The following is a 26620-nucleotide window of genomic DNA, read 5'->3' as shown; positions in this document are numbered from 1 at the left end:
TTAATGCCAGATACAAGAACTCCCTCCCAGAGTGGGGGGGGGGAGAATAAACTGTCGGATTTGAGGAAAAGGGTGGAAAAAAAGACCACCGCTTAATCACTGATATTGGCCTGCCAGAGATAGTAAGAAAGTGTTGCACCATTTATAGACATTTGTAACTATATGTGACTACTCTGCAATTGAATTGAAAATATTGAAGGACCCTCTCTGTAACTGTTGCTTTTTATTGGAAAATTGGAAGTTGAAAAGGATACGACTGCCTTTAGAAATAAGTTGCTTTGAAAGGAACATTGTTGCCAAGGTGCTCCCCTAGAGGCAGCTTGGGACATAGCTGGGGATTTTCCATTACAGTTGGCTAGGATTTTTTCCCACCACAAAAGAAATCTGAATTGTGTGAGTGACCTTGAATTTTAAAGATAAAGTAATGGATCAGGAAAAACCCCAGCCTTCAAGGATAAAAACCAATCAAAAAAGACAATCAATAGTAGCTCCTCCTGTCCTAGAAAAGGAAGATACTGGGCAGTCTGGAGCAAAAGGTGTGGGCTCTGAAGAGACATTAAATGCATCACTAGATAAAATATTTGGAGCTTTAGAAAAATTGTCAACCAAGATTGATTTAAACACTACAGCTATCAGCTCTAATACACAGACTATTGATCGGTTGCTGCAGGAATCTAAATTGACAAGAAAAATTGCCGAGGAAGCAAAAGAAAAGGTGTTGGTGGTAGAAGGAAAAATACAGCCAATTAATAAACAACTAGAGGACCATAAGGCACAATTGTCCTTAATTGAACTTTAAGACAAACAGACCAATTTAAGGATCAGGGCGGTACCAGAATTGGAAGAAGGTAATTTGAGTGATTTCCTTACACAGGAATTTGAAGAATTCTGGGGCCTTGATCCAGAAAAAGACTTTAAGATAGTGACTGCCTTCAGACTTGGTAAAGGAAGCAAAGGGGGAAGAAAGAACAGGGTAAGAGACTGTTTGATTACTTTCAGATCCAAAGAAGAGAGGGATAAAATACTGAGCCTGCATTACCAGAAATCACTGGAAATAGAGGATTCAAGGATAGAAATTTTTAAAGATATCCCAAAATATTTACTGGACCTCAGAGCTAACTACGGAGATCTAGTGAACCTGTTAAGAAGAAACAATATTATCTTCAGGTGGGAGTTCCCTCAGGGTCTGTCTTTCACTTACAAAGGGAAAAAGGTGAAGATAAGATCAGAATAGGACAAAGTGAGATTCCTGAAGGATCACGAGGAAGATTTACAAAAAGAGGCAGAGGGAAAAGAACCAAAGATATCAAAACCAGGAGTTTTGGACCCAGCAAAGCTACCATTGGGATTGGATAACCCAGAGAAAGTGATACCACCCACAGATCAAGAACAACTATTAGGAGCAGTTGGAGGGGAAACAGAATAACTACATAATGTCTCTGCAGGTATTAAGTTGGAACATTCGAGGTCTGAACTCCCCTGACAAGAGGAAAAGAATCTTTTGTTTATTAAAAAAAGAAAAATTGGACTTGATTTGTTTGCAAGAAACCCATGTGACTAGAGTACATAGGAAAGTATTAACTAATAAAAGATTGGGCCAAGAATTTATTTCATCAGATAAAGTTAAAAAGAGAGGAGTGGTGATCTACGCAAAAGAAAGTTTATCACCAAAATTCATTTTTAAAGATGAACAAGGAAGATTTGTGGCAATTGAAATACAATTTCAAGGAGAGAGACTCTTGATAGTAGGAGTATATGCACCAAATGAGGGGAAATCAGAATTTTTTAAGAAACTGCATGAGACGTTGTTGGACTTTATGGACTATAATATTATTATGCTTGGAGATATGAATGGAGTGGTATCGACAAATATGGATAAGTCAGAAAGACAAGTGGTGACAAAAGATGGAAGACTACCGAAAACTTTTTTTGAAATGACAGATAATATGGATTTAATCGACACTTGGAGAACTAAGAACCCCCTAGGTAGAGAGGGGACTTTCTTTTCTGAAGCCCAAAAGACTTGGACAAGAATTGACCAAATCTGGATAACCAGAGGAATGGCTCCCAAGATTCGAAAATTTGCCCCAAAACTTGCTCCGACCATAACCCTGTGAAAATGGAAATGAAACTAACACCGACTGGTTCCTTCAGATGGAGGATGAATGACACCCTGTTTAGAGATCCACAAATTATCAAGAAGGCCCAAAAAATTATGAAAGACTATTTTGAGATAAATCTGAAGACCTCTGTGGAAAAAAGAGTAATCTGGGACGCAAGTAAAGCTGTAATGAGATGGTTCTTGATACAGCAGAATGCAATAAAAAGGAGAATTCAAAATGAGAAAAAAGAAAAGATTTTGGAGAAAATAAGAGAAGGAGAGAAGAAACTTAGAGCTAAACCAAAGTCACAGGAGATCTTGAGAGAAATCAAGTTACATCAAATACAATATATGAAAATGATAAATCAGGACATTGAATGGAAAATTAAACAGATGAGACAAAAGACCTTCGAATCAGCTAATAAATGTGGGAAGCTGTTAGCGTGGCAGTTGAAGAGGAGACAAAAGTTAAACACGGTTACCAACCTCGAAGTGGATGGAAAGAACATACAGAACCCACAGGAGATTAGAAATTGCTTCCAGAGATACTTTAAACAACTTTATACACAAGGGCCGCAGATTGAGACAAAAATTGACCAATTTTTGAAGACTAACGGATTACAAAAATTTCCTCAAGAAAATAAATTATTATTGAACTACAAAATAACTGAACAAGAGGTGGAAGGGGCGATTCAGAATATGCAATTGGGCAAATCTCCAGGGCCTGATGGGTTAACCTCCAAATATTATAGAACTTTGAAAGACTACTTAATTCAACCACTAAAGGAGGTTTGCAATGAAATTATGGAGGGGGGGGGAAACGCCTGAGACGTGGAAAGAAGCTTATATCACACTTATACCGAAAACTGAGTCTGAAAAGACACAACTTAAGAACTACCGCCCCATATCCCTGCTTAATGTGGATTATAAAATCTTTGCAGACATTCTGGCTGGAAGACTGAAAAAAGTACTGGTAGAGGGGATACATAAAGACCAGGCTGGCTTTCTCCCTGGAAGACATTTATCGGACAATATGAGGAATATAATTAACATCTTATAAAAGCTGCAAGTGAACATTAATACAAAAGCAGTTTTGATATTTGTAGATGCGGAGAAAGCCTTTGATAATATTTCCTGGAGTTTCATGAAGAAAAATCTTCAGGGGATGGGGGTTGGACAAAACTTTGAAAATGGCATAGGTGCGATTTATTCTGAACAAAAGGCCAAATTGATAGTTAATAATGTGGTGACAGAAGAATTTAAAATAGAGAAAGGGACACGACAAGGCTGCCCAATTTCCCCATTGCTTTTTATTTCAGTTCTGGAGGTTTTGCTAAATATGATTAGAAGGGACCATTTGATTCAAGGTATTCAGGTCGGAGTTAAACAATATAAACTTAAAGCTTTTGCAGATGACCTTGTTCTGACATTACAAGAGCCAATATCTAGTACTAAGAGGGCTTTAGAAGTAATCCAGGATTTTGGGCAGGTGGCAGATTTTAAATTGAACAAGTTAAAAACCAAGGTTTTTGAGAAAAATTTGACGTTGATAGAAAGAGAGAGGTTTCAGAAAGAGACAGACTTAACGTTGGTAAAGAAGGTAAAATACCTGGGGGTGAATATGGTAAAGAAGGTAAAATACCTGGGGGTAAGAATGTGAATTTATTTAAAGATAACTATGATAAATGTTGGTCAGAAGTGGAAAAAAAATTAGAAATTTGGTCGAATTTGAAGCTTTCCTTGCTGGGTCGAATTGCTGTTATCAAGATGAATGTATTGCCGAGAATGTTATTTCTATTTCAATCATTGCAAATCATTGATAAGATGGATTGTTTCAAGAAGTGGCAAAGAGATATATCTAGATTTGTCTGGCAGGGCAAAAAGCCCAGAATAAAATTTAAGATACTTACTGATGCTAAACACAGGGGGGGGGGTTTGCCCTGCCAGACCTTAAACTTTATTATGAATCAGCAGCTTTTTGCTGGCTGAAGGAATAGCTGCTTCTTGAAAATACAGATGTTTTGGATCTTGAAGGTTATGACAATATATTTGGGTGGCATGCATATTTGTGGTATGGCAAGGTAAAAGCACATAAGGCATTTAAAAACCATATTGTCAGGAAAGCATTGTTCAATGTCTGGATAAGATATAAAGACTTTTTGGAGAGTAAAACCCCAAGGTGGCTATCACCTATGGAAGCGAAAGCTCTGAAAAAAACTTAACATGGAGGCCAAATGGCCAAAATACTGGGAAATTTTAGAACAGGAAGGTGACAAATTGAAATTGCAGAGTTATGAGAAGCTTAAAGAGAAGGTGCGAGACTGGTTACATTATTTTCAAATAAGAGAGGTTTATAATTTGGATAAAAAAATTGATTTCCAGGTGGAAAAATCAAAATTAGAAACAGAACTGTTAGAACCCAATTGCTAAGATACTATCAAGAATGTACAATCTGCTGGGACTTCCGGTCGGCGCCAGCCGAGCTCCGGAGGAGGACTGCTCTGCGAGTTTGGGTCTGACCCGCTACGGCAAGCGGGGGACCCCTAAAATCACAGGCGCGGAAGCCTGTGAACAAGGAGATTCGGTGGGCACCAGAAGCGCCCCTCTTTACCGCAGAAAGAGCCTTTTTAAAGGCTCCGGAACGACATCGGGGGAGCGCGGTGCTGAGAATCGCTACCCAGCCCGCAGGGTGAAGCCGCGTCGCCATTAGCAGAGAGCGCCGATTCCTTCCTGTAAATTTTGGACTGAAAAAAACCCGTGAGTAAGATTGAACGTCTATCTGAAATTAAATCCATATTTGAAATTTGGCTGAAAACGGGGAAGGTGAAAATTAAGGAAGTCTGCCTTCCCCCGACTGCATGACAGCTAAAGCAACAAAACTTTAAAGCTGCATCCGCAAGAGACATTGTTTTTTGAATATCTAAATCTGACATTTTGACTTCGGACCTCCCCTCTTGCTAGCAGGGCAGAGGGGAGGAAAAAGAAACATTAAGAACTGCATGATTTACATAAAAGAAAAAAGTCTTCTGCTGCCTCAATAACCTGAAACGGACTGCTAAATAAGACAATAGGGCACTGAACTGACTTTAAACTTCTGTGAAAGTTACAAGGTGGAAGTTTTGCTTGATACAAAGTTCTTGGACTTTGCCGCTACAGTATATTAGAGTAGGCTGAGACAGTATCTATTGGAAAAGTGTTGTAATACATATTTACAAGCCTCCTGATATACTTGTTTTAAACTTTCTTTGTCTCCGTACTTGGACATTTTGATTTGCTCCTCCTAGAGGGTAAAGTAAAGGTTGCTACAGCCCAGGACAGTGGAATTTCTCATCAGGAGACTGTTCCCGTGGGAAACGACCTTGGGACATGAGTGGCCCAACAGAAGAGATAACTACAAGAGCTAAGGCTAAACAACAACAACAGCACCAGCAACAGCAACAGCAACAAAAGAAGAGAGGCTCGATTACAGGCGTAACTCCAATAGGAACAACAGGACAAGAAAAAGTAACAGCCGCTTCCATGGATGCAGTGACACAAGCTCTACTTAAGATAAACCAATCCCTGGAGACTCTAACAAAGCAGAGTTCAGAAAATACACAGAAATTAACAGAATTAACAGCAAGACTGGACTTGAATACACAATCTATAGACAAGCTGGTTCAGGAAAATTCTGCAACACGTAAAATTGCAGAAGAAGCTAGAACCATTGCTGGAGAGACTCAAGAGAACTTAGAACCAATTGCTAAAAAGGTGCATGAACATGATGCAACTCTGGCTTTGTGGGAATTACAGAGAAAAGAGAGAAATTTGAAATTGAGATTAATTCCAGAGAACAAAGGAGACAACCTCGTGGAGTTTTTAACACAAGAGTTCGCTGATTGCTGGGAAGATTTGGAGGAGGACGAATTTAAAATTACAACAGCGTTCAGACTGGGTAAAAGACAGAATAGAAAGACTCCGAGGGATTGTTTGATTACCCTTAGATCCAAGGAAGAAAGAGATAAAATACTAAGACTACATTTTGAAAAGGCCTTGCAAATTGAAAATTCATCTATACAGATTTTTAAAGATATCCCTAAACACATTTTGGATCTGAGAGCTTTTTACAAGGATTTGGTTTATCTGCTAAAGAAGAACACTATCCTCTTGGTGGGAATTCCCACAGGGACTGTCTTTCGATTACAAGGGAAAGGTGAAAATAAAGACGATACAAGATAAAGAGAGATTCTTGGAAAGAAACCGAGAGGACTTACAGAAGGGAACTGTGGACCCAATTGCAGAGCAGAGGAGAGCAATAGACATCTTGAACCTATCGTTTGGATATAACCCACCACCATCAGAGGAAGAGCAACAACTTGGAGCTGTTGGAGGAGTATTAGAAAAATAACAAGATGGCCCTGCAATTCCTTAGTTGGAATTGTAATGGGCTCAACATGCCTTTGAGGAGACGACAAGTTTTTCATATTTTGAACAAAGAACAACTGGATTTGATATGTTTACAAGAAACTCATATAACCAGAGCTCACAGGAGATTACTCATAAACAAAAGATTAGGACAAGAATTTATCTCATCGGACAAAGTCAAAAAAAGAGGAGTGGTGATTTATGTAAAAGAGAAGTGGGTTCCAAAAATGATGTTTAAAGATGAACAAGGAAGATACCTGGCAGTTGAGATACAAGTACAAGGAGAAAAATTCCTGATAGTTGGAGTTTATGCACCAAACGAAGGCAAGGCAGAATTCTTCAAGAAACTTCATGAAATTTTGATGGACTATTTGGATTACAATATGATAATTATGGGAGACATGAACGGTGTGGTCTCCACAAACATGGATAAGGCACAAAGACTGACAGTCACCAAGGAAGGGAGACTCCCGAAGACCTTTTTTGAAATGACGGAAAATATGGACTTAATAGACATATGGAGAACAAGGAACCCTCTTGAGAGAGAGGGAACCTTTTTCTCCCAAGCAATGATGACCTGGACCAGAATTGATCAAATTTGGATTACTAGTGGGATGGCTCCAAAGATTAAGAAGGTAGAAATCTGTCCAAAAACTTGCTCCGACCATAACGCCGTGAAGATGGAAATGAAACTTACAACAACTGGTCAATTTAGATGGAGGATGAATGACACCCTCTTTCGAGATAAGGAGATCCACATGAAGGCCCAAAAAACTTTAAAGGACTATTTTGAAATAAATCTAAAGGCCGATGTGGAAAAAAGAGTGATCTGGGACGCAAGTAAAGCTGTGATGCGAGGTTTCTTGATCCAACAAAATTCAATAAAGAAGAGGAAACAGAATGAGAAAAAGGAAAAGATCTTGGAAAAGATAAAGGAAGGAGAGAGAAAATTAAGAGCAAAGCCAAAGTCCCAGGAGATTTTGAGAGAGATTAAGTTATATCAAACACAATATATGGAATTGATGAACCAAGAGATTGAATGGAAGATAAAGCAAATGAAACAAAAGACATTTGAATCGGCAGACAAATGTGGCAAACTTCTGGCATGGCAATTGAAGAAAAGGCAGAAATTAAATACAGTTACGAGCCTAGAAGTGGATGGAAAGAACATATCTAAACCCAATGAGATTAGAAATTGCTTTTTGAGTTATTTTAAAAAACTTTATGCTCAAGGACCACAAAATGAAGAAGATATAGATAAATTCCTTGATAAATATGGATTACAAAAAATCTCTCATCAAAGTAAGATGGATCTGAACCAGAGAATAACAGAACAAGAGATAGAGGGTGCCATTCAGAATATGCAATTGGGCAAATCTCCAGGGCCAGATGGACTGACTTCCAGATATTACAAATCTTTGAAGGAGTGGTTGATTCAACCATTAAAGGAAGTCTGTAATGAGATCCTAGAGGGAAAAAGGGCACCTGAATCGTGGAAAGAAGCGTATATTTCACTCATACCAAAGACAGAGACTGAAAAGACTCAACTGAAGAACTACCGCCCAATATCATTACTTAATGTGGATTACAAAATCTTTGCAGACATTTTGGCAAAAAGACTCAAAAAAGTGTTGGTGGAGAAGATTCATAAGGACCAAGCAGGCTTTCTCCCAAAAAGGCATTTATCAGACAATGTAAGGAATATAATAGACATTTTGGAATTGTTAGAGGTGAACATAAACACCAAAGCAGTGCTGATTTTTGTGGACGCGGAGAAAGCCTTTGACAATATTTCTTGGAGTTTTATGAAAAAGAATCTTCATGGGATGGGGGTAGGCCAAGGATTTGAGAACGGTATGGGTGCGATATATTCTGAACAAAAAGCTAAGCTGATTGTAAATAACGTAATAACTGAGGAACTCAAGATAGAAAAAGGGACACGACAGGGGTGCCCAATTTCCCCACTGCTTTTCATTTCGGTTCTGGAGGTGCTGCTGAATATGATTAGAAATGACCAGCAGGTTAAAGGTGTACAGGTCGGAGCTAAACATTATAAGTTAAGGGCATTTGCAGATGATCTAGTATTGACTTTGCAGGAGCCAAACACTAGTACGAAAAAGGTGTTAGAAATAATTCAACAATTTGGCCAGGTAGCTGGATTTAAACTGAATAAACAAAAAACTAAAGTTTTAGGAAAGAACTTAACAGATATAGAGAAGGAGAAATTCCAAGAGGAGACAGGCTTGACGGTGGTTAAGAAGGTGAAATACCTAGGGGTTTATCTGACATCAAAAAAATTGAATTTGTATAAGGACAACTATGAAAAATGCTGGTTAGAAATTAAAAAAGATCTAGAAATATGGTCAAATCTGAAATTGTCAATGTTAGGCCGAATTGCAGTTATCAAGATGAATGTATTGCCTAGAATGTTATTTTTGTTCCAAACTTTGCAGATCCTTGACAAGAAGGACTGTTTCAAGAGGTGGCAGAAAGATATTGCGAAATTTGTCTGGCAGGGCAAAAAGCCCAGAATAAAATTTAAAGTACTTGCGGATGCAAAAGAAAGAGGGGGATTTGCCCTGCCGGACTTAAAACTGTACTATGAAGCAGCAGCTTTTTGCTGGTTGAAAGAGTGGATGCTCCTCGAGAATACAGATATCTTGGACTTAGAAGGTTTTAATAATATGTTTGGTTGGCATGCATATCTATGGTATGATAAAATCAAAGTACATAGGGCCTTTAAAAATCACATTGTCAGAAAAGCGTTGTTTAATGTCTGGATAAGATATAAAGATTTGTTGGAAAATAAAACCCCTAGATGGTTGTCACCCTTGGAGGCTAAGGCACTGAAGAAACTCAATATGGAGGCCGGATGGCCAAAGTTTCTGTTGGGGCAGGGTTTCTGTTGAGGCAGGGGATTAGCTGTGGGAGGAGCTTATCAGAGTCTGAAGGGCAGCAGTTGAAGAAGGAGCAAAAAGGGTTTTCTAGCGGCGCGCGCAGTTATACCCATCTTTTAGATTTAGGGGAGCTAGTCTCAAACGTTTGTTGGGGGAGACCTAGGTTTTTTTTGTGTGTGGGGGGGAAGTTATTTGTCCTGTCCTCAAGCTTTTTATGATGGAGGACCTCTGTAGCCACCCCCAACGACACGATCTCAAGATGGAAGGGGAGGGAACAGCTGCAGTCGCCTGCGATTCCTGCGCAATGTTTGCCATCTTGCCAAAGGTTGCAGGCAGCTTTACCTGCAGCAATTGCATGTTGATTGCCCTTTTAAAAGACAAAGTCCAGCAACTGGAGGAACGTGTAGCTACGCTCCAAAGAATTAGAGAGCTGGAGCTCTTCTTGGAAGCAACAGAGCACACCGTCTCCACCAGGGAGGAGACAGGGGACTCCCCTGAGAAGGAGGCTAGTTCACCAACACAGGAGCCAGATATATGGAGAAACGTGACTCAAAGAAGTAGGAGGCCCAGGGTTCACTCTGATTGTTTAGAAATACACAATCGCTTTGAGGTCCTCTCCCCTAGCATGGAAGACGAAGAGCAGACTCCATTTGAGGATCTCTCTCTCATTACAGTCGATCAGGTATATGAAGACGAGCAGCAAAGTCAGTCCTCAGGGAATGTGCAGGCGACCTTGGAACGGACAGCTCACGGAAGAACCCCGACCAAACCCAAGAGGAGGCGTGTAGTGGTGATAGGGGATTCCCTAATGAGGGGAACAGAAGCAGTGATCTGTGGGCCTGACAAGATGTCTCGGGAAGTGTGCTGTCTCCCCGGGGCTAAGATCCAAGATGTAACTGAACGACTGCAAGGAATCATAAAACCCACTGACGAATACCCCTTCCTCTTGGTTCATGTGGGAACCAATGACACTGCAAGCAATAGCCTCCAGAAGATCAAAAGAGACTACGAGGCTCTCGGCAGGAAATTGAAGCAACTAAATGCACAAATTGTCATCTCGTCTGTCCTCCCAGTTGAACGACGTGGCCCAGGGAGAGAGGGGAAAATAGTGGAAGTGAACAGCTGGCTTCGCAAATGGTGTAAACAGGAACGGTTTGGATTCTTAGATCACGGACTGCAGTTTCTTGAAGATGGACTTCTGGCAAGTGATGGGCTGCACCTCACAACGGTTGGGAGAAATGTTTTTGCCAAAAATCTCAGAAACCTCATCAGGAGGGCTTTAAACTGACTAATGTGGGGGAGGGAGACAGTGCTCCTGAAGGTAGGAGTCTATCAATTAATGAAGATGATCATCCAAATGTCATAGACCAAATGGAGCAAACAGCACGCGGACCTAGTGGAGGGAGGAAAAAATCCTTAAATAAGAGACACGGGGGAATGATTAATGGACTTCAATGTCTGTACACTAATGCGCAAAGCATGGGAAATAAACAAGATGAGCTTGAGCTCTTGGTACAGCAAACTAAATATGACATAATAGGCATCACTGAAACCTGGTGGGATAAGTCCCACGATTGGAATGTAATAATGGAGGGATACAATCTATTTCAGAGAAACAGACCAGACAAGAAAGGAGGAGGAGTGGCGTTATATGTCAGGGGTGTGTATACCTGTGAAGAGATCCAAGATTTAGAACCTCAAAGCCAAAGTGAGAGCATTTGGGTCAAAATTAAGGGAGAGAAGAATAAGAGAGACCTCATTGTGGGAGTTTACTATAGATCCCCAAGCCAAACGGAGGACATAGATGATGCCTTCCTGGAACAGATGGCCAAGCATGCAAAAGGAAGGGAGATAGTAGTAATGGGGGACTTCAATTACCCGGATATTTGTTGGACGTCAAACTCAGCCAAGAGCATAAGGTCAAACAGATTCCTCACTGGCCTTGCAGACAACTTCATTGTCCAGAAAGTGGGAGAAGCAACAAGAGGAACAGCCATTTTAGACCTGGTCCTAACCAATGTTGATGACCTGGTTAGTGGGGTAGATGTGGAAGGATCATTAGGCGCGAGTGATCATGCTCTTCTGAAGTTTACTATACAGCGCAAAGTAGCAGCCAAGCATACTAGGACTCAATTTCTTGACTTTAAGAAAGCCGACTTCATAAAACTTAGGGAAGTGCTGGGTGAGATCCCATGGACAGCAATACTAAAAGGAAAGGGAGTTCATGATGGCTGGGAGTTTGTTAAGACGGAGATAGTAAAAGCACAACGTCAGGCAATACCAATGAGACGAAAACATGGAAGGTGCCTAAAGAAACCAGGGTGGCTATCTAAAGAACTTTTAACTGAATTAAGATTAAAAAAGGATGTGTACAAAAAATGGAAAAGGGGGGAAACCACCAAAGAGGAATTCAAACAAATAGCCAGCACGTGTAGACACAAAGTCAGAAAAGTTAAAGCACAGAATGAACTCAGGCTTGCTAGAGAGGTTAAAAGCAACAAAAAAGGCTTTTATGGGTATGTTCGTAGCAAAAGGAAGAACAAAGAAACAGTGGGGTCACTCAGAGGAGAAGATGGTGAAATGCAAACAGGGGACACAGAAAGGGCTGAACTCCTCAATGCCTTCTTTGCCTCAGTCTTCTCCGATAAAGAAGACAATGCCCGACCTGAAGAATTTGAAGCAAATGATTCAGCAAAGGAAACACAGCCCAGAATAACTAAGGAGATAGTACAAGAATATTTGGCTAGATTAGATGTATTCAAGTCTCCAGGGCCAGATGAACTGCATCCAAGAGTATTAAAAGAACTGGCAGATGTGATCTCAGAACCACTGGCAGTCATCTTTGAGAATTCCTGGAGAACAGGCGAAGTCCCGGCAGACTGGAGGAGGGCAAATGTTGTCCCTATTTTCAAAAAGGGGAAAAGAGAGGACCCAAATAATTACCGCCCAGTCAGTCTGACATCAATAGCAGGGAAGATTCTGGAGCAGATCATTAAGCAAACAGTCTGTGAGCACCTAGAAAGGAATGCTGTGATCACCAATAGTCAGCATGGATTTCTGAAAAATAAGTCATGTCAGACTAACCTGATCTCGTTTTTTGACAGAATTACAAGCCTGGTAGATGAAGGGAACGCAGTGGATGTAGCCTACCTTGATTTCAGCAAAGCATTTGACAAGGTGCCCCATGATATTCTTGTAAAGAAGCTGGTAAAATGCGGTCTTGACTATGCTACCACTCAGTGGATTTGTAACTGGCTGACTGACCGAACCCAAAGGGTGCTCATCAATGGTTCCTCTTCATCCTGGAGAAGAGTGACTAGTGGGGTGCCACAGGGTTCTGTCTTGGGCCCGGTCTTATTCAACATCTTTATCAACGACTTGGATGATGGACTCAAGGGCATCCTGATCAAATTTGCAGATGACACCAAACTGGGAGGGGTGGCTAACACCCCAGAGGACAGGATCACACTTCAAAACGACCTTGACAGATTAGAGAACTGGGCAAAAACAAACAAGATGAATTTTAACAGGGAGAAATGTAAAGTATTGCACTTGGGCAAAAAAAATGAGAGGCACAAATACAAGATGGGTGACACCTGGCTTGAGAGCAGTACATGTGAAAAGGATCTAGGAGTCTTGGTTGACCACAAACTTGACATGAGCCAACAGTGTGACGCGGCAGCTAAAAAAGCCAATGCAATTCTGGGCTGCATCAATAGGAGTATAGCATCTAGATCAAGGGAAGTAATAGTGCCACTGTATTCTGCTCTGGTCAGACCACACCTGGAGTACTGTGTCCAGTTCTGGGCACCACAATTCAAGAAGGACACTGACAAACTGGAACGTGTCCAGAAGAGGGCAACCAAAATGGTCAAAGGCCTGGAAACGATGCCTTATGAGGAACGGCTAAGGGAGCTGGGCATGTTTAGCCTGGAGAAGAGGAGGTTAAGGGGTGATATGATAGCCATGTTCAAATATATAAAAGGATGTCACATAGAGGAGGGAGAAAGGTTGTTTTCTACTGCTCCAGAGAAGCGGACACGGAGCAATGGATCCAAACTACAAGAAAGAAGATTCCACCTAAACATTAGGAAGAACTTCCTGACAGTAAGAGCTGTTCGACAGTGGAATTTGCTGCCAAGGAGTGTGGTGGAGTCTCCTACTTTGGAGGTCTTTAAGCAGAGGCTTGACAACCATATGTCAGGAGTGCTCTGATGGTGTTTCCTGCTTGGCAGGGGGTTGGACTCGATGGCCCTTGTGGTCTCTTCCAACTCTATGATTCTATGATTCTATGATTCTATGATTCTAAAGTATTGGGAGATTTTGGAACAGGACGGAGACAAATTGAAATTACAGAGTCATGAGAAATTGAAACCCAAAGTACGAGATTGGCTCCATTATTACCAAATAATGGAGGTTTACAAACAAGACAGGAAAATTGGCTTCCAGGTGGAAAAATCAAAATTAGAGACTGAATTGTTAGAACCCAATACTAAGAATTTGTCAAGAATGTACAATTTACTGCTGAAATGGAATACACAAGATGAAACAGTTAAATCAGCTATGATTAAGTGGGCACAGGATATTGGTCATGATATTATGTCTGCTGACTGGGAAAGGTTATGGAACACCGGTATTAAATTTACGGCATGTAATGCCTTAAAGGAAAATATTATGAAAATGATTTATAGGTGGTACATGACCCCAGTCAAGCTAGCAAAAATTTACCACTTGTCTGATAACAAATGTTGGAAATGTAAAGAAACTGAAGGTACTTTTTACCATCTTTGGTGGACATGTCCGAAGATTAAGGCTTTCTGGGAAATGATATATAATGAAATGAAAAAGGTACTTAAATGTACTTTTCTTAAGAAACCAGAGGCCTTTCTCCTGGGCATTGTCGGCCAATTGGTGCCAAAGAAAGATAGAACTTTCTTTATGTACGCAACAACAGCAGCAAGAATACTTATTGCAAAGTATTGGAAGACAAGATCTACCCACCCTGGAAGAATGGCAGATGAAAGTGATGGACTATATGACACTGGCCGAAATGACTGGCAGAATCCGTGATCAGGGAAAAGAGACAGCGGAAGAAGAATGGAAGAAATTTAAAATTTATCTTAAGGACTACTATAAACTTGATGAATGCTAGAATGTCGAGGTTTTCAGAAAGAAAGGGTTACAGTGATATAAGACTAGATTAAGGAAAAGATTAAGATGACAGAGGTTAGAAAGAAATATTTCTAAGTTGTTAAAAAAACTATGGACATTGGGATGCAGAAAGGGGAGGTATGGGGGAGTCCGAGAAGAGAGGTTTATGGAAAAGTGTTATGAAACTATACGTGTTTGTATGTCTTTTTATGTGTTTGTTTGTTTTAAAAAAAACTTTGTAAAACCAATAAAAAAATTTATTAAAAAAAAAGAATGTACAATCTGCTGTTGAAATGGAATACTGAGGAAGAAACGGTAAAATCTGCAATGATAAAATGGGCACAAGATATAGGATATAATATTATGTTTGCTGACTGGGAGAAGTTGTGGACCACCGGGATTAAATTTACGGCATGTAATGCCCTAAGAGAGAATATTATGAAAATGATGTACAGGTGGTACATGATTCCACTCAAGCTTGCAAAAATATATCATTTGCCCGACAACAAATGTTGGAAATGTAAAGAAATTGAAGGTACATTCTTCCACCTTTGGTGGACGTGCCCAAGGATTAAGGCTTTCTGGGAGATGATCTATAATGAAATGAAAAAGGTATTTAAATATACTTTCCTGAAGAAACCAGAGGCCTTTCTCCTGGGCATAGTTGGCCAATCGGTGCTAAAGAAGGATAGAACTTTCTTTATGTACGCTACAGCAGCAGCAAGAATTCTCATTGCAAAGCATTGGAAGACACAAGACCTACCCACTCTGGAAGAATGGCAGATGCAATTAATAGACTATATGGAAATGGCGGAAATGACTGGCAGAATCCAAGACCAGGGAGAAGAGTTGGTGGAAGAAGATTGGAGGAAATTTAAAACTTATTTGCAGAAACATTGTAAAATTTTTGAATGCTGATCACATTGAAATGAATTGAAGGGGTTCTAGCAACAAGGTAAAATGTAAGATGGGATTGATAATAGATAAACTAATAGGATATGAATTTGCTGAACCAATTTTCAAAAGGGATACAAAAAAGGGAGGCGTGAGGAAGTCAGGAAAATAAGTTAACTAAAGATGAGAAATCAAAAAAGAGGGAGTTTTCTTTTCTTTTATATGTGTTTCTTTTTTCTTCTTCTTTTTCGTGTTTAATGTTTGTATTTTTGTATTTTGTAATTTTGTATTTTTTTGTTTTTGTATTTTTCTGAACTTTTCTATTGATAAAACTTAATAAAATATTAATAAAAAACACACACCAAATCTTCCATTCTTGGGCAAGGTGATTGAGCGAGTGGTTGCTGAACAACTCCAGGCACGCCTGGAAGAAGCGGACCATTTGGATCCCTTCCAGTCAGGATTCAGGCCTCATCACGGGACTGAAACTGCCTTGGTTGCACTGGTTGATGATCTCCGGCGGGCTAGGGACAAAGGTGAAAGCTGTTTCCTAGTTCTGCAGGATCTCTCAGCGGTGTTTGATACCATCGACCATAACATCCTTCTGGACCGTGTTGAGGGGCTGGGAGCTGGGGGCACTGTTCTGCTCCTAACTCCTGGGCTGCGTTCAGAAAGTGGTGTTAAGGGATGAGTGTTCAGACCCCTGGGCTCTCACTTGTGGGGTGCCTCAGGGTTCTGTCCTCTCCCCCATGCTTTTCAACATCTACATGCAGCCGCTGGGAAAGATCATCAGGAGGGCTTCGGGCTGGGTGTTCATCAGTATGCGGATGATACCCAGCTCTACCTCTCTTTCAAATCAGAACCAGTGAAGGCGGTGACGGTCCTGTGTGAGTGTCTGGAGGCGGTTGGAGGATGGATGGCGGCTAACAGATTCAGGCTGAATCCTGGCAAGACAGAAGTACTGTTTTTGGGGGACAGGAGGCGGGTAAGTGTGGAGGATTCTCTGGTCCTGAATGGGGTAACTGTGCCCCTGAAGGACCAGGTGCGCAGCCTGGGAGTCATTTTGGACTCACAGCTGTCCATGGAGGCACAGGTCTATTCTGTGTCCAGGGCAGCTGTGTACCAGCTCCATCTGGTACGCAGGCTGAGACCCTATCTGCCTGCGGACTGCCTCGCCAGAGTGGTGCATGCTCTGGTTATCTCCCGCTTGGACTACTGCAATGCGCTCTACGTGGGGCTACCTTTGAAGGTGACCCGGAAACTACAACTAATCCAGAACGCAGCAGCCAGACTGGTGACTGGGAGCGGCTGCCAAGACCATATAACACCGGTCTTGAAAGACCTACATTGACTCCCAGTACGTTTCCGAGCACAATTCAAAGTGTTGGTGCTGACCTTTAAAGCCCTAAACGGCCTCGGTCCAGTATACCTGAAGGAGCGTCTCCACCCCCATCGTTCTACCCGGACACTGAGGTCCAGCACCGAGGGCCTTCTGGCGGTTCCCTCACTGCGAGAAGCCAAGTTACAGGGAACCAGGCAGAGGGCCTTCTCGGTGGTGGCGCCCTCCTTGTGGAACGCCCTCCCACCAGATGTTAAACAACAACTACCAGATTTTTTGAAGACATCTGAAGGCAGCCCTGTTTAGGGAAGTTTTTAATGTTTGATGTATCACAGTATTTTAATATTCTTTTGGAAGCCGCCCAGAGTGGCTGGGGAAGCCCAGCCAGATGGGCTGGGTATAAATAAATTATTATTATTATTATTATTATTATTATTATTATTATTAGAGCTGTGGTCACACAGAGCTTTGTGGGTTTCTCTCTCCTCCTTCCTAGTGAAGAACTGCATGCAGTTGCTGCTCCTTTCTTATATCACAGAGCTGTGAAGCTGGGGTTCTTTGTTCGTGCCTTCCAGCCCCAAGCCATGCTCTGCCTGTGCTTCCAGGCCTCTGTTTTGTGCTTCTCAGCTGGCTGCCTGGAAGCTTCTCGAGCCAAGTCCCTAGACTGATTGGTGGAAAGCAGACTGCAGTAGATAAGGCATTAAGGGGAGGAGAGGTAATCTGAAAGCTGCAGTTGGAAAGGTATGTCTTGAGGAAGGCTTGAGGGATGAGAAGGAGGCAGGGCTTTACTTCTTCACCCAAGTGATGGTTTTCATATGCCCCTCTGACATGTCCAAGCCTGAGCTTTGTGATTTGAAGGATGTCAAAATAGTGAGTACCAAGGTCAGAGAGATGCACTCCCAGCTGCTGTAATACAGTCCGTATTTTTTATTATATATAATAATACCCATATACTAGTGTCTGCCATTTTCCACTGAATAAACCCAAAATGAGCTACAGCTCCACATAAACATTCAAAGCATAAAACCAGGCAACCGAATAATCAGTAATCACATCTACCATCTTAAAATATGAAAATGTATAACCAGCACCCGGTTTGGGGGGAAAAGAACCATGTTGTACAATGTGGAGGGTCCTGACCCCTTTCCTAAGGCAGCCCAAAGTCTGCACCAGCTGGGCCTCCCCAGAGAAGAACTCCATCTCGGGTGTCTCTGCAAAACATGGCTCTGCTTTCCTGCCAAACCAAGACGGCTGGGCTGCCGTTTCCAAGGCTCCCTCTCTCAGCCTTCCTTACCGGTGGAGGACGGTGCTTCGTTTGATCGGGGCCACTGCCAGGTGTCGGAGGGAGAGGGCGTCGTCATAGAGGGGAAGACGATTCTGTGTCAAAATCCGGAAGAACAGAAAGGAAGTAAGGGACGATTTAGGCCAACACAGCTGTTTGAACATCCTACAGCAGGAAGTTTGCAGGAAGCCACGTCTGCGTGCTTCTGAGAGGGTGGCACACACACATTCAATATACAGTAGCCAACAGGATACCCTTCAGAGGTTGTGGGGCTACAGTTCCCATCAGCCCCCGCCTGCATGGCCAGGTACTCCTGCATTCATGTGAGCATTCATTTATTTTTAAAATTAGCTCTTTGTTTTTCACTGCTATTGCAACATCACTTATACCTCCTATGTGTTCCAGAACTTAGGACGGCTGCTATACAACCTTGTCAAGACTGCCTAGTCACACAGAAAGGAGCTTTCTCTGCTCCCTTGCCAAGCTGCTCACACCTTCAGAAATTAATAGGAACAGAGTCAGTGTGCCTATTAACGCAGTTGATGTAAAATAAAAGTTTGTGCTTAAGAATTTGTTTAATTGTATAAAAACAAGACTTAGTTTTTATATAGTAGCAAGACAAACCCACCAGAGCAAACACAGATTTCAGTTGCTTGGAGAAAACAAGGTAATTTTTGTTTATTTCATTTACAAACACTTCTGTCTCTTCCGAATCCAGGTGTGGCTGTTGTGGGGGAAGAAGCGCTACACTGGAAGAAGGCCCTGGAGCAGCCTTCATACACAGATCTTAACTGACCTGCCTATAAGGCTGGGATGGGAAGATTGCTGGGAAGGTTAGATTTCCTGCCACCCTTCTTACATAGAAGAAGAGTCCTGCTGGGTCCGGCCAAAGGTCCATCGCTCTGCTCTCCCATTGTCCAGGCAGATGTTTATGGGAAGCCTGCCTGCAAGGACTGGAGTGCAACAACACTCTCCCCACTTGGGATTCCCAGCAGCTGGGGCATCTGGCCTTCGACAGCGGAGGCAGAACAGAGCCATCACGGCTGGTAGCCATGGATCGCCTTCTCCTCCATGAATTGGTCTACTCCTTTAAAGCCATCCAAGCTGGTGGCCACCACTCCTTCTATGCAGTGGGTGAAGAAGGGCTTTCTTTGTCAGCCTTCAGTTTCCTGGGGCGGCCCTGAGTCTTCCAGTATTCCCCTCTAGCTGGGGATTTTGTGTTTGAGGGATACACCCATTCAGTGGCAGTTCCAGGGCTTGTTGGGGGGGGGGTGGAGAGGCTTCCTCAGCCACGGTGCCCTCTCAGTGGGGCCCCTTCCTGCTCCTCCCCATTGCTACAGCTGCCCATTCACTTCTCTTCCCCTCTGGCTCCAATGTGCGCCACCTAATCCTCTCTCTACTAATCCCCCCCCCTATTGAGGTGTACATTCCCACAAGGATTGTGCAATTATTGGGCAGACAATTATGTTTAAAGTGTTTGCTGCTCAGCTGATCTCTCCACACATGCCATTTGTTCAGAATTTTAAAAAGTGAATCAACAAACTGGAAGATGGGGAAAGGAAAAAGGGAACACCTACTGGTGTGAATGGGAGCAAGCAGTTTTGATCTTCAACTGCAGTTGAAGTGTGTGTGTGTGTGTGTGTGTGTGTAGCGGTGAAGCTAGGCTTTTTTCCCACTCGGGTCAAAGACCCAGTAATGACACCCCATGTGCATTTGCATACACACACAGGCTGGGAGCCTCAATGGTGCCCCTTGGGAGGCATCACCCAGAGCAAAAAAAAACCCCAACCCCCCCAATAGCTGTGGCACTGGCAGGTGCACTGGTCTAATGAAGCCAAATTCAAAAGGAGAAAATGTCGTCTCCAAGCAAGATCCAGCTCAAATGTGGACAAGCCCTGAAAAGCTTGGCTATGAAAATTCTGAAGCAGTTGATGGGCTAATTCTTGCCTCCCTGCCCAGTTGTGAGCCTGAGGGGCCTTCAAATGCCAGTCTCTGGGCCACCCATGGGTGTAACCTGGGGGGGGGGCACGAGTAAAACAATAGAAATACTTAACTAACTGACCCATCACATTGGTTCTGCCCCCCTAACAAAAATCCTACCTATGCCCATGGGGCCACCATCATATCTCACTCACTTTGCTGTCACTTTTGCCCCTCCCAAGCCCACAGAAAGTAACCTAAAGCCACAGAGCCTCCAGATTCTTGTGGTATCAGACTTAAACAGCTGGAACTCCCCAGTTAGTAGATCAGAAAGATAAGAGGCCATTTTGGGGGGAAGTGAATCTGAAAGAGGAACCCCCTCAAAGCACAGATTCCCGGCAGGGGAATGTGTGCACTTGCACTTGTGTGCCAGAGACAGACAGAGAGAAAGACAGCTAGCTGTGTTTGCTTTTATAGTAGCTGCCTGTATCTTTCCCTCCATTGCCAGGATTCTTAAAATGGGGAAGAAATGAGCTTTCAATTGGCCGTGTGAAGGCAGCCTGCAACTCCTATCATCCCTGCCCCCTGGCCATATTGGCTGAGGTGCATCTGGAGGGCTGCAGTTTTCCAACCCCTGCAAAAAAGGAAGGGGATAGCATTGCAGTTTTCCTGGGAAACCAATTATAGTCCTTTTCCTCTTCTTAACATGCATTCAAAGCCAGTGTGGACCTGGGACACGAAGGTATAACACCACACACACACCCCCAGGGTGACCTTGGGATAGTCACTCTTAAAGCAGGGGCCAGGATGGGGCAGTGGAAGACCATGTATGCTGCCCTGAGTTCCTTGAAGAAAATGAAATATTTGCAGTAACAAAATTATGAGAGCTAAAGCCACAACTGCAGGTACAATCTTCAGGAATCTGCTGTGACATTTATGAATTCAGGTCACAAATATAACTCAGAAAGGCTTCAAAGGATCAACTAAATATTTGGTCAAGTTTGATTAAAACTCATGAAGAAATTTATGCCCCTCAAAAACTGGAGGTCTATGGGCTAGAAGTGTCTGTTTTCAGATTCCCCAATCAAAACAGCAATCCAAGGAGAAACTGCAATGGGTTGATCTCCACTGAGGACTACAACACCCCCCACCTCTTCTGCCAACTTTCAGAGATGAATGAGGAAAAGTTGCCCTATGCGGGAAGTTCCAGTAACTCCAGTGTTGCTTTTAGTTTGGATTTGTCTCTTACTTCTTTGACGTTTTCATAGTTTGAGTCAGATAAACTCAGGGCAGCCCGGAACATTTCAGTGACTGCATGGTATACAAACTCATACTGCTCCTGCCAAGAAAAGAGATATGAGATATGAGAGGAGAACGTTGATCTATAAAGGGAAGCTCCAAACGCCCTTAAGGTTCGGCCACACTCGAGGGAAACGGTCACCAACTTTTTGAGGCCCATGGACACAGTGGAATTTTTGAGCAAGTGCCATGGGTGCCATGCCTTCTCTAGTCCTAAAGGTAAAGGGACCCAGTCACAGACGACTCTGGGGTTGCAGCGCTCATCTCGCTTTATTGGCCGAGGGAGCTGGCGTTTATCCACAGAGTTTTTCTGGGTCACGTGGCCAGCATGACTAAGCTGCTTCTGGCGAACCACAGCAGTGCATGGAAACGCCGTTTACCTTCCCGCCAGAGCGGTACCTATTTATCTACTTGCACTCTGATGTGCTTTCGAAATGCTAGGTTGGCAGGAGCAGGGACCGAGCAACGGGAGCTCACCCCGTTGCGGGGATTCGAACTGCAGACCTTCAGATCGGTAAGCCCTAGGCTCTGTGGTTTAACCCACAGCACCACCCGTATCCTACAATCCCAGAAAAGCTTACCCACAACTGGCAGAAGGAGAGGACGTGTGCACTCACTTTGCTTTTCCAAGGGACCGGGCAAAACTTGGATCGCAAAGAATTAATTGGAGCCTTGAGAAGCCCATGCAGCCCAAAGAGGAGGTGGGAAAAACATCAGCCTTCCCACTTCCTCCTTCAGCTCTGTGGGTTTTCCAAGGGAGAAAAGGTAACCACCCTCAGCCCCTCATGATTAAGTGGTGAGAGCATCAGGGGAGCACAGAAGCCTTTTTGGACATCAGGTGAAGCCCTCGAGGCGACCCCTGCTTTAGGAACAATACCAAGATATGAAGATAAAGAGCCTGTACACTAAATTAGTCTGCTGCCCCCTGGTGCAGTGTGGGGTACTGTCTAGCGCTGGAGTGAGCCCCACCAGTGCCTGAGGTGGGCACCTGCGCAGCGCAATGGGGGAGGGCACACTGTGGGATGGGGTGCGCTGCCAGAGTGACTGCGTCCCTGCCGGGCACCATCCAGCTAGAGGGCACCGGGAGCGATGTGGTGGCTTGGGTACCCTGCAAGCCCAGCGCCACCCAGGGCAATTCACCCCTGCCTAGCTACTGGTGCTGTCCCTTCGCCAGATTCAGCTGCCAGTCCAGCCATCTTAGAATGCTGGGGGACTCTGTGAGGACACACATTATCTTTCCTTCGGGCAGCAAAATGTATTGGTGTGGACAGGAGTGATGACTGCGGGGGCTCACCTGGGTCTGAACAGCAGCTGGTCTCTGCTTCCTCATTTCTAGGACAACATCAAAAATACTGAAGTGCGGGGGGATTCTCTGAAAAGTAGAGGAGAACTGGGGAAATGTCGGCAATAATAATAATAATAAGAGGGGGTTGGACTCGATGGCCCTTGTGGTCTCTTCCAACTCTATGATTCTATGATTCTATGAATAATAATAATAATAATAATAATAATAATAATAATAATAATAATATTATTTATACTCCACCCAATCTGGCTGGGTTTCCCCAGGAACTCTGGGCGGCTTACAGTAAAACATCAGACATTAAAAACTTCCTGATACAGGGCTGCATGATATCTGACTCAAGGACCTTCATTTGGGTTCCCACATTTGCCACTCTGCTTTACTACTCCCTAATTCATTTGCTGTTTCCTCTGAGCTATGTGAGGGTATCATAAGAGGTATCTTCCCCAAAGAAGCAGAAGGCAAGGGAAGATGCGGATTTTGCAGGGATCAACCAAGTACTGTATCTTGATGTTTGTTGTGGGAGCTGAGACTCTGCAGTACAATAGTCCTCTCCAAGGGACATTTTTGTTCCTCATTTTATATACAGATGGAGGCTGTATATGAAGTTATGGACTGTGTCAACTCAGACGGCTGGAGAAAGGTTATATTTTTGAACACTTATCCCCACCTCCAAGTGTAAAAACAAAACTACTTGTAAGTAATAGTCTTATTCTGATAAGCTAGTTTATGAACAACTGAATTGGTTCCTAGGAGGGAACAGTCTTGTTTCCATGGATTATATGTAAGCTGTTTCAGGAGCCTTTTTGGCTGAGGAGGAGGGTTCAAATGCTCTAAATGAATAAACAATGTCCAGAGTTCTGCCATATATAGAAAACAGATTTAATTAAATTGTTGCATGCAATGCACAGATGTAGCAAGAGGTTCACTACAAAACACTCACTCACTGGCAAAGCCAGACCAGGCACTCGTCACCCCTGGTTCTATTCCGAACATATTCCAAATAGAGATGCTTCAGGAATTCCATCTCTTTTGGGGAAGAAGGGGCAAATTCTATTAAAATCAAATTCTAATCATATTTCAATTAAACACCATTTTTAAAAACAAAGTCTACATGACATTTTATCCATCTGTCTGTCCGTTTGTCTGCCTATCCACCCACCCAACCAAGAAATAGCCAGACACACAGTCACTCTTTAAACAAGAAAACAGCAACAGTGTCTGGTCAAACATCGTTCCGATATTTGTTGTTCCAACAGACAGAAATATTGGACCAAATCCACCCAGCTTCCTCAATCCTCCATCCCTCAGATCTGACTTGCCTAGAAATACCTGTTTCAGCAGCAGCTGCCGTATGTATTCCAGGGTACAGATCACACCTGTCCGGCCACAGCCAGCACTGCAGAGGAGGAAAGAGGGTGAGAGAGGGTCTGCAAAATAACAGACCTTCTTTCAGATCACATCCAGCCAGGAATTGCAATACAAATGAGAACACTTTGCCATTTTGTTTCAAGAAATTCTTTCAGAAAAATCTTGATTCATCCCCATAAATATAATGGCAGTGTGGACTTCCGGTGCTTCCTGTCAAAATGGGTGCAGAGCTTCGCAGTAGCGGAGACTGGCAGGTGAAGTACAGTGGTACCTCGGGTTAAGTACTTAATTCGTTCCGGAGGTCTGTTCTTAACCTGAAACTGTTCTTAACCTGAAGCACCACTGTAGCTAATGGGGCCTCCTGCTGCTGCCGCGCCGCCGGAGCAAGATTTCTGTTCTTATCCTGAAGCAAAGTTCTTAACCTGAAGCACTATTTCTGGGTTAGCGGAGTCTGTAACCTGAAGCGTATATAACTTGAAGCATATGTAACCCGAGGTACCACTGTATAAACAAGAATAACGAGAGCAATTGTCCTTATAAGCTCCCCACCCCCATGTCCGGGGAGGGGGTGAGCTTCACCTGCAGATCTTCTGATACCCGGCTCTCACTCCTGATGGAGGCAGGAGGCGCTGGGTGCAATGCGCTTCGCTTATTGGCAGTTCTTCTGTACTTTGGAATTTTAATAGGATCTAATTTACAGACATGTACTGGGCTAAGGAGACAAGATAAACTGCTAAATAAATCAACCACTGAGCGACAACGATCTGAATTGGAGAGAGGAAGATTTCCATCATAACAAGGTGAAGTATGACTGGGGGAGGGGAGCCTTTACCCTTTCTGAATATATATTACGTTTGGCTGCATCAGTGATTCGGCAACTCTTTCCCAGAATATCAATGGATTGATAAAAAGCAAGAGGAAATCAAAGAGAATAAGATAATATTTATGGATTTTTTAATGGAAATGGGACTGCTTGAGAATGTCGATACGATTGAAGCTTCTAACTTCCACTGAATTGCAGTTAAGATTATGGTTCCTTGATCCACCAGAGCAGTGGCGGGACACCAGATCATTAAGAACTAAGTATTGGAAGAGAAAGGATATGTTGGAGTTCTGCCTGGGGCTATGGCGGAGTGGCAAACCTTCGCCCAGACAAACAAAGATGGTGCAGTGACGCAGTGGAAATAACAGCTTCTGAGAACAGAAGTGAAAATAAAAATTTGGAAGCATAGGTGCCTTTTATGATCGAATTAAAGCAGGGAAAATGAAGAAACAACTGGAATTAACATATCACACAGGAAATTTATTGGATATAAATTCTGCTTGCAAAAATAAAAGTTATTAAATATGCAATTATGAATGGAAGTCAAGAAACAAGTGGCTGTCAACAAAGGATTAAGGTCAGAACTGTTGTTATTGGATTAATCAATATTATGAAAGGAGGAAGGCATAAGAACTTTGTAACCAGAAAGCCAGTACATGGGAAGTCATTTCAAATTGATTAATTTAGTTTTTGAAGAATAGGCTCTCTTTCTTTTTAATTGGATTGTAATTTGGTAATGTGACAATGTGGCTTTTATTGGACTTGTAATAAAATTTATTATACCAATAATAATAATAAAAATATGGCCGTGTGCCCAAGCTGGCCCCCTCACTGCTCCCCTCTAACTCCAGATCACTTATGAATGGGTTAAAGCACAACAAGTTCAGTGCAGATCCTTGGGAGACTCTGTGCTTCTCTCCTTTGTGACTTGTGGGGACAGCCCATTTGTTCCTGCTCTTTGCTCCCTTTAACCATGAAATATACTCAGAGTCGCAAAGTGATTTCATGCTCTTTATTCAGCTCATAGTGGTGAGGAGGAATGAATGAATGTCCCCTCACAGTATCTGCTTTATATACATTATTTACACAATGGGCTGCACATGATTGGCTAATTCCGGAATTCTACTGTAAGCCAATCAGGTTGTGGATTCACTTCTATCTGGAGCAGGATTGGGTGGTTCCTGCCAACCAATCATACTGCTGCATTGTTCTAGGACCAATCAGACTGCTGCATTCTGAATCCTATTGTTCTAGGACCAATCAGACTGCTGCATTTTGGATCCTATTGTTCTAGTACCAATCAGACTGCTGCAGTTTGGATCCTATTCAACTCAGTACATAACAAACCAGTTACAGTGGTGCCTCGCAAGACGAAAATAATTCGTTCCGCGAGTCTTTTCGTCTTGCGAAGCACGGTCCGTTGCAACTGCGCCTCTTCAAGCGGCTTTTTAAAAAAAGCGCAAGACGTTTTCGTCTTGCAAAGCAAGCCCATAGGGAAATTCGTCTAGCGAAGCAACGCAAAAACGGAAAACCCTTTCGTCTAGCGAGTTTTTCGTCTTGCGAGGCATTCGTCTTGCGGGGCACCACTGTACTGATCCTCTAAGAGGACCCATCCTCTGACCCCATGACTGTGGTGTGGTCTGTCTATAGGGCTTTGCCCTGGGGCTGCCCCTTACCTGCAATGCACACAGATGGGCACAGTACTCTCACCCTGCTTGCTTCTCACTTGCTCAATCATGCCAAGGAAGTGGCCGTAAGTGTCTGGGATGCCCCGGTCTGGCCAAGCCACGTACTGGAAATGGGATAGCTCCCGCTCCTCCTGTGGGGAGGGGAGAG

The 26620-nt window shown here is 43.0% G+C and overlaps 1 protein-coding gene across 5 annotated transcripts in view; it reads right to left on the bottom strand.

The window, feature by feature from the left end:
- The window catches only part of PTPN18 (protein tyrosine phosphatase non-receptor type 18), a 91948-nt gene that overhangs the window by 10323 nt on the left and 55005 nt on the right, over positions 1-26620 (bottom strand). For 4 of the 5 annotated variants that reach the window (XM_082205825.1, XM_082205826.1, XM_082205824.1 and 1 more), the window contains exons 9-13: positions 26461-26603; positions 23923-23989; positions 22582-22677; positions 21238-21327; positions 18081-18163 (exon numbers count right to left, since the gene is read on the bottom strand). In XM_082205825.1, coding sequence (XP_082061951.1) covers positions 18081-18163; positions 21238-21327; positions 22582-22677; positions 23923-23989; positions 26461-26603 — 479 coding nt within the window. The remainder of the gene's footprint in view (positions 1-18080; positions 18164-21237; positions 21328-22581; positions 22678-23922; positions 23990-26460; positions 26604-26620) is intronic. The other variant, XM_082205823.1, reaches the window with a different exon arrangement.

The sequence above is a fragment of the Podarcis vaucheri genome (assembly GCF_965113315.1).
Source record: "Podarcis vaucheri genome assembly, chromosome: 17".
NCBI lineage: Eukaryota > Metazoa > Chordata > Lepidosauria > Squamata > Lacertidae > Podarcis > Podarcis vaucheri.
Note: the sequence above shows the minus strand (reverse complement) of the source record. Positions and strands in the feature narration are given on the sequence as shown.